Source organism: Hyposmocoma kahamanoa, unplaced genomic scaffold (genome assembly GCF_003589595.1).
Source record: "Hyposmocoma kahamanoa isolate Upper Pololo Valley unplaced genomic scaffold, ASM358959v1 160, whole genome shotgun sequence".
NCBI classification, from domain to species: Eukaryota; Metazoa; Arthropoda; class Insecta; order Lepidoptera; family Cosmopterigidae; genus Hyposmocoma; species Hyposmocoma kahamanoa.
In genome coordinates, this window is record NW_020653575.1 from 8,394,142 (window position 1) to 8,407,912 (window position 13,771).

General features: G+C 39.1%; 1 protein-coding gene across 6 annotated transcripts; it reads left to right on the forward strand.

Annotated features, from left to right (window-relative positions):
• Positions 1-6: 6 nt before the first annotated feature.
• Positions 7-8,925, forward strand: LOC113240672. Of its 6 annotated transcripts, XR_003311261.1 has the most exons (3): positions 7-372; positions 830-928; positions 8,473-8,925. XR_003311261.1 is itself a non-coding variant. In XM_026478039.1 (2 exons), exon 2 carries the CDS (start codon positions 2,548-2,550, stop codon positions 3,487-3,489), a length of 942 nt encoding a protein of 313 aa, XP_026333824.1. In that variant the 5' UTR covers positions 7-372; positions 827-2,547; the 3' UTR covers positions 3,490-3,645. The 6 variants fall into 6 exon arrangements, 4 of the variants coding, with proteins under 4 accessions (XP_026333824.1, XP_026333823.1, XP_026333825.1 ...); XR_003311262.1 differs by lacking the exons at positions 830-928; positions 8,473-8,925 and adding an exon at positions 581-721; XM_026478039.1 differs by lacking the exon at positions 8,473-8,925 and having other exon boundaries at positions 827-3,645.
• Positions 8,926-13,771: the final 4,846 nt, after the last annotated feature.

Here is a 13,771-nt window from a genome sequence, read left to right on the forward strand (position 1 = left end):
TTCTGGTCGCGCGACCTGGAGCTGCCGCCGCCGCCCGCCGCCGCGCCTCCGCCGCTCTTCGACGACGACGACGACGGCTGCGACGACGTCGCGCTGCTGGTCCCCTACGCGTACTGACGTCGTGTGCCGAAATCCTATTTGTGTAAAATCCAGTAAAACTTCTTATCGCGTTGAAATATATTGGGACTTTTACGACAACGTTTCGCAAAACGTACGCGCGCGCGGCGTTGACGCCTCAGTTCGCCGAGGCCGCCGGCGTCGCCCAGCGCTGAGCGGCTCGTCCCAGGGGCGTCAACGGCGACTCGGGTCTCGATACTATGGGTCGATTAGAATCGAAAATAGCAATATTTGTGAGTTTAGTGAATAAATCGAGTGAGTAATAGTTTCTATTATGCAGAACATTTGGCATTTAAGCTATAATGAATGTGTTTTTCGGTTCAATTTTCGGTTACCAGCACTGAAACATTTTACTGGTATACAACACATACAGTAAATTCTACTTAACGCAATTACTTGTATTTTGAGTCACATTTTGCACATATTGCAACACCTGTAACAGCATTTTTTTCAATCCTTGCAGTTACTTGGCTGCTGGAGGATGCTGTAATTACTTACAAACATACATAAGCTCACGCCCTCGTAATTAATTTTGTAAATGTAACAAATAAGTATAATGGATATATGTAAATATATTTTGTAAATATACATAATACACCTACCTACTTGCCCTCCATTTTTCATGTCAAAACTCCACAAATCCTCAAATTCAGCGTAGTGCTATTGAGATAGACAAAATATCTTGTGTTCATTTGTACATTGCAAATAGCAGTCGCGAGGCGCAGTCGTCCCAGGCAGTGGTCGCGGCAAGTGATCCGTCAACACCAGAGGGGCGCTCCACCCCACGAAACGCACTGCCGCCGTCATGGAGGTTCGTACCTAATCTCCGTTCATACTATGTTAACATGGGCTGAATTCTTTTTGCTTTCCCGATTTTTCTGAACGGTTACAAGCGCCATGGTCACGGGTTGACTGGCAGATGACGGCTCTAAAAACAAACCCTCTTTCGCTGTCGACAACTACCTTCATCTCGATTACTAGTGCGTTGCCATTGTCATTCACTTTTTGTATGCACACGCGAATCTCAAGCTGAAGCGTTTTTGTTTTTATTATTGTAAGTACTGCCCCGACTAGTGGCTTGGGCCATAAGCTCGTTTAAATAGTATAAATCCCCTGGTGAGGACAGTATTATTCCCATGTTGCTGCAGCAAGGCATAAGTGTACTCTTGCCATACCTGGTCAAAATATACAGAGCCAGTCTTGCTTGGGGACACATACCCATGCAATGGACAATGTGTAAAATTGTATTTATACCGAAGGTAGGCAGAAAGGACTACTCTCTTGCTAAGTCCTGTAGACCCATCTGCCTAACCTCATTTTTGCTTAAGGCAATGGAGAAGGTACTTGACAATCACATTAGGGCTTCGTCCTTAATATGTAGTCCTATCCATCACACTCAACATGCCTATCAGAATGGAAAGTCCACAGAGACAGCTTTGCTCCACCTTGTGGACAGGGTTGAAAGAGCGTTTGAGGACAAACAAATAGCACTGTGTGCCTTTCTAGACATTGAGGGTGCATTTGGCAATACACCCATCCATACTCTGGTGAAGGGCCTAACCTGCAAAGGTGTGGACACTTCAACCACGAGATGGGTACAGAACATGCTTTTAAGCCGCAGGGCCAGTATCTCGTTACATGGGGACCGACTTGTAGCCTCCACAGTAAGGGGTTACCCGCAAGGTGGAGTCATTTCTCCTCTCCTGTGGACTCTTGCTGTGGATCAGATTGACGCTCAGGGATATGCTGATGACCTGGTGATCACAATTCGAGGGCACTGCCAAAGTACTATATCATCACTTATGCAAGGAGCACTTGACACCATTTCCGCGTGGTGTCAAGATAACGAATTATCAATCAATGCGGAAAAGACAACCATTGTTCTCTTCACCTGGAGACGGAAACTAGACAAACTAGTGGAACCAATTCTTGGTGGCAGGACTGTGAGCTTTTCCGCAGAAGTCAAATATTTAGGGATAACTCTAGATCAAACCCTAAGGTGGAACCACCATATAACTAACACGATCAACAAGGCCAAGATGGCCTTAGGTATCTGTACCCGTATGGCGGGATAGCGTTGGGGTCTAAAACCAAAAATGACGCTCTGGGTATATAAGGCAATTGTGAGGCCCATAGTGACTTACGCCTCTGTTGCTTGGAGTGCTAAAGTCAGCCAAACAATCACAATTGTCACTTTGGGCAGTCTACAGCGCGTCGCGTGTCGTCTAGCAACGGGAGCCATGTCCACCACACCTGGGGCAGCCCTAAATGCATTGCTGAACCTCACTCCTCTGCATTTATTCATACAGACGGAGGCCAGTTCCAGCATGTACAGGCTTACCACTAGGTTAGGGAGTAGATGGCTCTCCCAGACATTGAGATCAGCCCAAAACACAATTCTGGAACACTATGTTCTGGGAATGACTTCTGATGTCATGCTTCCCAAATAAAACTTTAAAAAAACTCTACCAGGTAGAATTTCCTACTAGGGAGGACTGGGAAACTAACAGCCTCACCTGGAAGAACGGCAGCCTTCTATGGTATACCGATGGGTCTAAGATGGGACCCAACGTAGGCTGTGGTATACACGGTGTGAGACCCAGGCTCAGCTACAAGCTGAACATGGGACGACACTCCTCTATCTTTCAGGCCGAAGTGTACGCCATAATTACTTGTGCGGATTTGAACCTGAAGAGAGGCTACGTTGACAAGCACATTTACATAAACTCAGATAGTCAAGCGGCTCTACATGCACTAGCCTCAGTCACCCAAACATCGTGGATTGTAGAGAACTGTGTAAATATACTGAACACTCTCGGAGAAAGTAATACAGTGGTACTGCGCTGGGTTCCAGGCCACTCTGACATCGAGGATAATGAGTCAGCGGATGAACTGGCAAAGACTGCTGCTAGGGAAACCTTTATTGGACCCGAACCCTTCATAGGGATAGCATGCAGCCTGGCAAAGCTCACCCTGCTAAATGAGAGCACACACCTCTCCCCAGAAGTGTGGCTACTGAACAAGAGTCTTGTGCATTCAAAAGCCCTGATATCTGCCTACAGTGCCAAACACTGTAGAGAAGCTCTGTCATTGGACACGAATGGCATAAGAATGCTCACTAGAGCCTTAACAGGGCATTATGGCTTAAACAAGCACATGTCAAATATTGGGCAGAGAGAAAATAAAGAATGTAGATTTTGCCACACGGAGGATGAAACTCCTGTTCATCTACTCACCCAGTGCTGCCCCCTGATGGGCGTACGAAGTTCCGTCCTGAGAAGGCACATGCCACAACTAGAGGACATTAAATCTGTCGGAGCCAGGAAAGTCCGTTTTTCATTGCTGTCGGCCTTGGCTCTGCACTGTAATTAGTGGCGATCACAATAGATCAGTCAATAGTCGCAGTGATGATGGGATGCATAGGCCCTGGATGAAGCCACCCTAATAATAATAATAATGCAGAAGGCGGTCCTGCTCGATACGGCACGTATTGTTCGCCGATTCTTGGACCTGAGTCCCAACTGTGCCATTGCCGGGAAATACCGCCTCTCCCATTTAAAAAATAAAAATTAATCTTTTAGGCCTTGGGGGAGGCGAGAGTTTAAAATAAATAATAATATTAATAATAATTGTGAGCACTAAGCACCGGATTCTACGCACTGGATAGATTAAATCCATCTTCCTGGTTAAACGTTTGGTACTTTGTGATCACTAAGACTAGCTCGGCCGATAGTGAGACTCATTTAGGGAATAACGAAAGTCATGAAATTTATATTTAATACGAGATTTTTGCTATTATGTATATTAACGAGACCTTTACTCGGGTCGGGTCGGGCTCGGCCTGCGGCGAGTGGTTCAGATTACAGGGAGTGCTCATGCTCTTCGGTGGCACAGCGGTTAGTACTATGAGTGGTTGATGAGGAAGGTCGATTCCCGATTTGGGCCAATTTAAGAAACGAACATTTCTAAGTTGGTTTTGGTCTGAGTATTCTGGGTATCGCCTTCAGAGTTATCGTTGTTCTAGTATTCATAGTACAGGAAATTCGGCAGAAGTTTGCCAGTTTTTACCCCCTAAATACTTGTTTTGGCATGGCTTCCAAAAAGAAAAAAGTAATCTAACAGAGAGAGGGCGGAGGTACAACAACACTATTATAAGTATCTCATTTCCACTACATTGAGAAGTTTGTCTTAGATTGTTACAATTGTGAAATCTTGTACTCGTAATTTGTTACACCTCCGTATAGTCGTATTACCTCCGTACGATCGTATTCGAGTCGTATTACCTCGGCCTACGGCCTCGGCACTCGTGACTTTGCTTTAAAAAAATGAAAATAGCTCTTTAATGGCGGCCATATTCAAAAATTGTAAAATATATTTTAACCACTAAGATCCCCAACCGACCCCAACAGATCCCCTAACCGGCCCCCTAACCGACCCCCCAACCGAGCCCCCAACCGAACCCCTAACCGAACCCCTAACCGACCCCTAACATACCCCTAACCCGTATTCGTAATGACACTTTTATTTGGTAGTTTTTGTTTTAATTGTTAGTTTCAATTGTTTGTTAGAACAATTCAATAAATTAATTGCAATGAATTTAATTGCAATTCAAATCAATTCAATTGAAATCAAAATAAAAAAACAATAGCAATTAAATCAATGCGACGTGTCGCAATTGATTTAATTGCAATTGATTTTTAATAGTAATTGATTTCAATTGAATTGATTTTTTAATTTGATTGAATTTCTGATTGAAATTCAATTGATTAACGCCCAACACTGGTGTATATATAATAAAATAGTTAATTATTAGTTAGTAAACTTTTCTACAGTTTTATTTCCAAACTACGAATGTTAAAATCGGCACAGTGGATAGTTTCGTCGTGTACGGCCCCGACCTAGAAATGGCCTGTTTTTGTGAATTTTCTGCCAAAATCGGAACATTCGATAACGGTTTTCATTCAAACCATATGGGTTGCACTGCCAAGCGCATGTCTCAACTACGGTAACTCAATACGTTATTACCCCTCGGAGCGTGATCTAGGTATTAATCGACTTGCAAGTTGTACGAGCTACCATACTGATATAGCTACTGTGGTTGGCTGTTAGGTTCTGTTTGTGTTGAGGTGCTTCACATGGTGTCGAAGAGAAAGACATCCTCGCACTTGCGCCACTGCGTCGCCGCCGCCCGCAGCGCGGTCGCGCACCACGGAGGAGCGCAGCCAAGTGTGGCGTTGCCCAACCACATGGTGTGTTGTGTACGTTATTCGACCGGTCACCTCACTCCCTGGTTCAATTTCACTATAACTGCCGCAACATCATTTCTTACCGCTCTACTTGTTGCGGACACAGTAGGTATGTTTATTTATGCGTTTCCAGCGCCTTTGTAGACTGCGATAAGTAAATAGGAACGGTTCAAACATTTTCAAAGGGCCGTTTTAATAAACTTTAATTTTTTGCATAACTCGCGGTACTCACTTCATGGGTCCAAAAGTCCGCGACAATGAAAGGCTTGTAAATAAAATAAAACAATGACACTAAGTTTCTTTTTAATGTATTTGGAGCTTTGGAGCTCAGTATATTTTTTTTATCTAGAAATTAACTTATGTATACCATCGAAAAAAATTGCCCTCACAATGAGTCAAAAGCGCCACCGAAACTTATACTAAATTTATTTCTCTTATTCCCAAATTCAGGAATAATTCAAAGTCAAATAATTTTTATTTCATACTGATTACACTTTACCGCTCATTCGTAAGGCAGAAGGTGGGTGAACCGGCGATTCAAAGCCACAACTGTGTTGTGCATCTACTGTTGGGTAAGTTTCCGAAAAATTTCTAATAGGTAGTCCAAACTTTTCCGGTAACATTTCTGAGACATTGGTAAAATTGAAAAATAGATTTGAAGAATTTCGTGGTTATTCACTAAATGATTATCACTAATATCAGATTTCTTACCACGGTATGACTTCTTTTTATTATCCCGATATTAAAATATTATATAGATATTTTATTTCCCGATAATAAAAAGAAGTCGTACCGTGGTAAGAAACCTGATATTAGTGATAATCATTTAAATTGAAAAATATTGGAAAACTATTATTCGAAGGCTCATATTATGTTCTTCGTTTAAGTTTAAGATATTTCTATCTTATGAAGTTTTATCAAGCGTGAATTATAAAATAAAGTATGGCGAAAAGCAAGTTACAGGAAAACGAGACTTGATGTGATTGGACAACAACGAAAGAAACCTATGAAATGACTCCATCGTTTTCGTACAGTAACTTCAACTTTTGACTGGTGTCAGATGTGGAAAAATACCGGAAAAATATTCAGAAAAAAATGATGTTCTTGAATGGAAATTTTTCCATGACCAAACACTAAGTGCAGCCTTCCTCGTGTGCGTGGGCCCACTATAAGTTCCCGGAATGAATAATAAAAAAATACTATAAATGGTTAGAAATGAATTTATTGTTTCTCAAAATAGTCTCCGTTAGCGTTAATGCACTTTTTCATACGAATGAACCAGTTTTGAAAACATTTCTGCCACTCCTCCGTGACAATCTTTGAAACGTATTTTTCATGCTCTTCGACAACCTCTTCAGGTGATGAAAATGGTTGACCGCGTAATTGGTTCTTAATTGTTGGAAATAAATAAAAGTCACAAGATGCCAGGTCGGGACTGTACGCGGGATAGCTCATAAGGTCAACGTTGTTCACCTTCAAAAATTCATTTGTCAGAACTGGCATTATCGTGGCGCAAGATAATAAGGCGTTTACGGTTATTTTTACGGAGTTTGTCAATAACTTCCGGCAAACAAATGGTCGAGCACCAACTATTCTACGTGCACTATTCACGGTACGACGATTCTCCAAAGCAACAGTAGCCACACGCCCAGTTTATTAAAAAAAGAAGCAATCATCCACTTAGAGGCTATGCACGCGTGCCGCTTTGGTTGGTTTCGGTTCAACTCGAAAGACCCATACGCTCGATTGCTGCTTTGTTTTGGGATCGTAACTATAAACCTATGTTTCATCACCTATTACTATGTCCCACACCAAATATGACGCCCCTTCGTTGAATCTGGTAAGCATGGCATGGCACCAAGTGATGCGATCCGTTTTTTGAGCCTCAGTCAAATTGTGTGGGATCCACCGAGAACACAGCTTTTTCACACTCAAATGTTTGTGTAGTATTAATTGTATTCGACTCATGCCTATGCCTAAAGACGGCCAAAACTCATGGTATGTCACATGCCTGTTTGTTTTGATCATACGGAGCGCAGCATCGATGTTTTTGTTGTTCACAGCAGTGGACGGGCGACCATCACGAAATACGTCATTGAGATTCACACGACCGCGTTTGAATTCTGCAAACCAGCTATAAATAGTCGTCTTGCATGGTGCTTCATCGCCAAAAGCAGTTTGAAGTCGAGCGAAGCTCCGCTGAGCTGTTCAATTACACTGAGAGTCGTATTCCAGAACTCTACTCAATGCTCAAGTCAGGATCTAAGTATGATTTCAAGCATTGGAAATACGACCCTAATAACGCATACACTCGACATAGCCCCGCACTAGGGAAACCCTGTGTCGCGGGTGCCATGGACACACACATAGACAACCACAAATTACACCCAAACTCACGAAAGAAATACATGTAGGCCATACAAATATTTCTCCCGGCCCGGGAATCGAACCTGGGACCTCTGCGTGGCAGTCCGGCATGGTAACCGTTCGGCCACGGAGGTAGTTAATGGCAGGGACTTGAGTATGATTTCGAGTGCTTTAAACCATACTCAAATCCTGACTTGAGCATTGAGTAGAGTTCTAGAATACGACCCTTAAAGTTGTAGAAAATCATACTACGAAAATTTTCACGAGTTAAATCCACGGTGATGTAGACAACCAATTTCTAAAATGACGCCACGATGTAAAAGCAAGTGACAGTCAGATGAAACAAACTGTATTCTACAGCCAAAGAGTTCCATTTTCAAATGTTGTAATTACTTTTTAAATATTGTCTATGTAAGTGGCCAGTTCCGGAAACTTGTAATGCGCTCTGTAATAGTCGTGAATTAATCGGTGATAGACCCAAAGTTCACGAGACTCGTACGCTATATTGCCTACGAGTAATCTAATTACAAGAAATATAAATTTAAAATATACAAGTATACATTATAATACTAACTACTTATCATTATGATTAAAAAAAGGAATCTTTTGTTTAACTCCGTAAATTCGTTATTTCTGTAAAAAACGTTATTTATAAAAGGTTTATTTTTATTCGAATGTAGGTATAGCCATTGCCAAATTAGATAAGAACATAGAATCTTAGAATAATATAACTCACATGCAGGTTACGAGAAGGAGCTACGAGTAGTATCAACTGCTCGCAGTAAAGAAAATGGGCCATGTTCACCTGAAGATTGTCAGGAAGCTTGGATAAAGAAATTAAATAATATTATCCAAATTATTCTATTTAGGTGTAATTATTTTTAAACCTAAGTATGCATACTTTATACATCACACAATGTTGGCAACAGAGGCATGTTTCTAGTTTTCAATAAAAGCAATGTGTTTCTTGTTTAATAATGTCACCTTATGTAGATCGTTTAACACATTGGTTTAACATGACGTTTATTGATGTCTGGAAATCATGTGTGCTTTTGGAGGCTTTTAGTTTCCACGAGACTAACAATATATGACCGTAATCGTTCAAAATAGTTTCCGAGTCTTTTTATAAATGAATAAATTATTAGATAATATTTTGTTTTTAGCTTTAATTTCAACCCTTTACGAGCCAATGCAGGTGGAGGACCTCATGCTTCGTGGAAGAATTTTAATCTTCTCGAATATGTAACTTTCCTTGCGATACTTTCAACAAACTTTCTTGTGACTTGTCATTCATATTGTTTTTTATAGAACTTAGCACAAAACTAGCACCAACCAAAAGTATAAGCTTTTAATAAAAAAAGTAGGTAATTAAGGGTTCGGTGAGACAAATAAAAAAATATATGAAAATTGTTATATAGCCACGTAGGTAAATCTTGAACTTTCGGCCATTTGATGCCTTGAGGAACGCCGGAGTCTGTTCAGAGGAGAAAGGCTGGTTACTCGCGCAAGTATTGTTTATTTCTGCTGATGCTAATTGTCTCATCGTTATGTCAGAGCGGCGAACAAACGACTGGTACTCTATAAATATATACTTATTTAATTTGTGCTTAAATCACGGCGATTTTTCTGAAAAATTTAAAACATCAACTGAACCATGGTGTAAAAAGGAATAAGGAAATATGTGGAAACTACCTCCCCATTTTTTAACACTTACCAGTCATATAAAACATATTGGGACTGATAAGTTTTGTGACGACGAAAGCATTCGACAATGCGCAAGACACACTTCAAATATGTACCTGGTCCGAAACAAGGGAATTGCCTGTATCATAAGTGCCAGAGCAACGGAATCCACTCCGGGGCATTACCCGGAGCGGCCACACCAGAAACCGTTGTATTCTCAAATTCAGCGTAAACCGTTGGGCCACCGAGGTCGTCAAATTACTGCTATTATAACTCTTATTATATTTATATAAATATTTGCTCAGTTATAGTTGAATATTTAATTAGACGCTTTGATAACACGAGTACGGTTTGAGAGGACCCGCTTCCGATCTAACGCCCATTTAGATGGAGAGAGTTTATCGCACGCTACGAAACGTCGTACGCGATTATCGTAAGCAATAATCGCCATAAGATTATCGTATCATGATGTTTACATTCAGGCAAGAACTAAAATCTCGCCTACGATTACGTCATACGAGATTCCCAAGCAACTTAATCGCCTCCTCGACTGTTTACACGGAGAAATATGTAGTAAGGAGATTCATGCTTACGAGTTTTCGACTTGTCTAAATACAATCTCGTATGACATTTTTTCAAGTTGATACGATTATCATACAAATCGGGTCGAACCGTTTTGTGTGCGAGAATTCCCATTCGAGTTCAGTGATTACTGCGGTATTGACTATGAATGTATCGAAATGCATTGAAATTTGGAACTGCTGATAATATTAATTATAATTATAATAATGAGTTCATTGCACTGTATAGAAATAGAATTTTTTTTTTAATTTTATAACACTTTTCGTTTCCTTAATTATTGTCTTAGAAAAACAGTGATAATCAAAACACCCTCGCGCACTGTACTCATGGTAGAAACGGCTGGCACAAAAATTCAAAATACGATTTTTGCTTTCAAGTTCTGTTTACACGGAGACGTTCAATATTGAAAGGCGAGGCGATTATCGCTCACGTGGAAGGGCGATAATCGCGAATGTTTAGACGAGGAAAGTTTTTTATATTCTTTCGATAATCGTATCTTCGAGACGAGAAACTCTCTCCATCTAAATGAGGCTTAATATAGTATTTACAATCGCCAACGAAAAATACTTATTACGTGCAGGCAAACGCACGGAAAAACAAATATAAGAATTGTGTATAGATGATGTTGGTTCTCTTCAACGGCGGCGACACTTCCGCTGCGTTTGGTACATATTCAAATATGTAGGTATAATAATGAATACGAATCTAGTTTGGATCATGATAATACACAGAATGATACCTACTGTTAAACGACAATAAGTACATAACCTCGTGTAGGAGACTTTCCAAGTAGACAGAAATGAGACTCCAGTGACTGTTATAAATTATATTATAAGATCTTTCAAAGAGAATTTAAGCACTACGTACGATCTTTCACTATAAATCCAAACAAAACAAAACACGTCTGTTCTAGTCAAAGATGCTTTTCGTAATGGCGGCCGCTTGTCACCGTTCCGTTGATATTGATGATGATGATATCGATTTATTTCTTATTTCGATGAGACTAATTCTTAATGACGCAAAGTAAGTTTTCTAACAAAATAAAGTAATATAACGTCACGATACGCTAACACTCGTAAACAATTAGTAATCGTTAATAATATAGATAAGATAACATTTGTATAGGTACCTAATTCCGATTGCCACTATTACGACTTAAGAATTGAAGTGAATTATAATGGAAAAAATATTATTCTTAGGTTGCTGGTAATTAATTTTAGGCCGTGCATTTGATTATCACTAGAGTTAGAAGTAGCATATTAATAACTTCAATATAACACTTAGTATATAAATATGTTGTAAAAATTTCACTACAATTAGGTACGAGGATGATTCAAATGAAACAAGTTCGGCTATTTATTCCATACGCGTGACCAATATTCAGTCGATAGTCGATAGAATATGTATCAATTGCAATCATTAGCTGCTCGCAAGCGGGCAACACTTTCGCGCAATGAATACATAGAAGTAATGTAAATGTACTCTGCATAACATTACGCCTATCAATTGGTTTGCGATATATCTGTTCTGGATATCTTAAAGATACGTGAAATAACATAAAATACGGGCTAAACTACGGCTGGCGGTTTTTACATTATTTAATAGAATAAAATTGAACTAAATTGTAATTAATTTAACATAGGCAATGTTTTAATTTTTTAGGAACAAAATGCTATTGTATTACAATATTGACGGGTTTTTAGTCGCTGATGTAAAGCGTAGGTAATTAGGCGTATGGAATACCTTTATCGTACATTGTTTTAGTAAAATTATCAGTATTTATTTATTAGCAAACATGTAAAGTAAGTAATAAAATTTACATCACATGTACTCCGTTAGGGTATAGCTAAACACTTATAAACAGGAAACAAGGGAAGCAATAAACAAAAATTTTAAATAATAATAATAAATAAATAAAAAATTAAATTGTTTTAAACATAAAATAAATCGCAGATTCAGAAAATAATGAACTTGCACACTAGTTATTATTACTAATGTAGAAAATAATCCATTAAAAGCCAAATTTGTTTACAGACAAATATTGTTTTTATTTAAATAGTCTAGTAATCTTCTATTGAGTAATTTTTCTAGTATTTTGGATATATCACTTGTAATACAGATATAGACCTGTAATTGTTGACATCGTCTCTGTCTCCACCCTTGTATTATACACAGGTGTTATAGTTGACAACTTAAGAACTGTCAGAAAAATTCCTTTGACAAAACAGAGGTTTGCAGCATAGGTAATAATGGGAAAAACTACGGAATTTGCAGATTTAAAAAATGCAGTAGGGATATTGTCCCAGCTTGGCGCACTACTCGATTTTAGGTTCCTAATTGAACGTAGTTATAATTAAACGATCCAAGTCACAATTGGTAAGTTTTGAGAAAATGGAAGTTAAATTTTCGAAAGTTTAAAATTTTAACTGCTGTTAGAAATCTCAATCGATTTTCATTTTTTTTCGTCAAATTAAAGTTTTCACTATGTAGTTTCACATCAATGACCAAACATTTCGTAAATTAATGATTAAGGTGGTTTACAAAAAATAGGATTTGAATCATTTTAATTTTGAATGGCAAAAAAACTTTTGCGATTATTTTTCATTTTGCAAAAATGATCCAAAATGTGTAAAAAGTGTATAATAATTGTTTTATTTTAATTAAATGAATTTAATTGCATTTTTAAGAATTTTAAGAAATCTCGGTTAATTGTCCTACATTTTGAACTATAATAACACTACATTCCAACATAACTTTATCATTTTCTACAGTCATGAAAATTGCACACGTAACCCAGATTTTTCGCGAAAAATGCAATTTTTTGACATTATTCGGATGCATTGAAATATATTTAAAAATTATTTTTCTTATTTTTTTCTCACTAAATCGAAGACTAGTTGCTTCAAGAATAATTTTGTTAAAAAAAACTTGACTTATTTATTTATTCTAAAGTCTCAAGAGATTTTCGACATTCGCCGCAAGTAATGTTTTTTCAACACTTTTTTCAATTCTTGTTCTATGCTTTATTAATTTGGGTTTTAATGATAAGATATTGTTAAATTATTAATACAATTTCAGCCACATCAACCAGAATCCTTAAGCACTTTTAGCATCAATACCAATTTAATGTTCCTATTTTGACCTCCTCGTGAATCACTCCATAGTATAAGGTCTTTGACGCCTACCGCCAATTCGTTTTTAATATGCCATTATCATTATGCTAATTAATCGCCAGTATACGGCAGTGGCGTAGGCGGTCTCGCTGGCATCTACGAAGGTGTGTAGTTGGCATTGTTGAGTATCGGTGCACCTTGGGTGGCAACGCGGCAGGCTTAGATGTCGGAGCTTCTCTAGGTCTTTTGTCCAGTTATGCCAAGCGGTCGACATATCGTTGGGTAGTTCCCCTCGTCCCAGTCGACTCCGAAGCGCCATGTTTCCTGGAGTATCTTCTTTGCTTGTATAGTGACTGGTGCTGCTAGGCCGAGAGGGTCAAACAGTGACATTATGGCTCTCAAGGCTTCAAGTCCAAGAATTTTTACGGACTTTCCTCGTCGTGCAGTTCAACGTTGGTTGGTGTTTCAACTGTCGCTGTATCTACATGTTGATTAATGTGTGGCCGATTTGACGCGAATTTGGTCAAGTTAAAGTTGGGTTTCTCTGTCTGTTTAACTTGAGAAGCTATCTCTATGGCTTCTTCCTCCGTTCGGAAGCTTTGGAGGTAGTCAACCATGTAACGGTTCTTTTTTATAGCTCCCGCCGCTCTGGAAACTGTTGAC

Excerpts from the sequence above, each read along its gene's own strand:
- LOC113240672 (XM_026478039.1), top strand. The coding sequence starts at position 2,548 with ATGTCATGCTTCCCAAATAAAACTTTAAAAAAACTCTACCAGGTAGAA.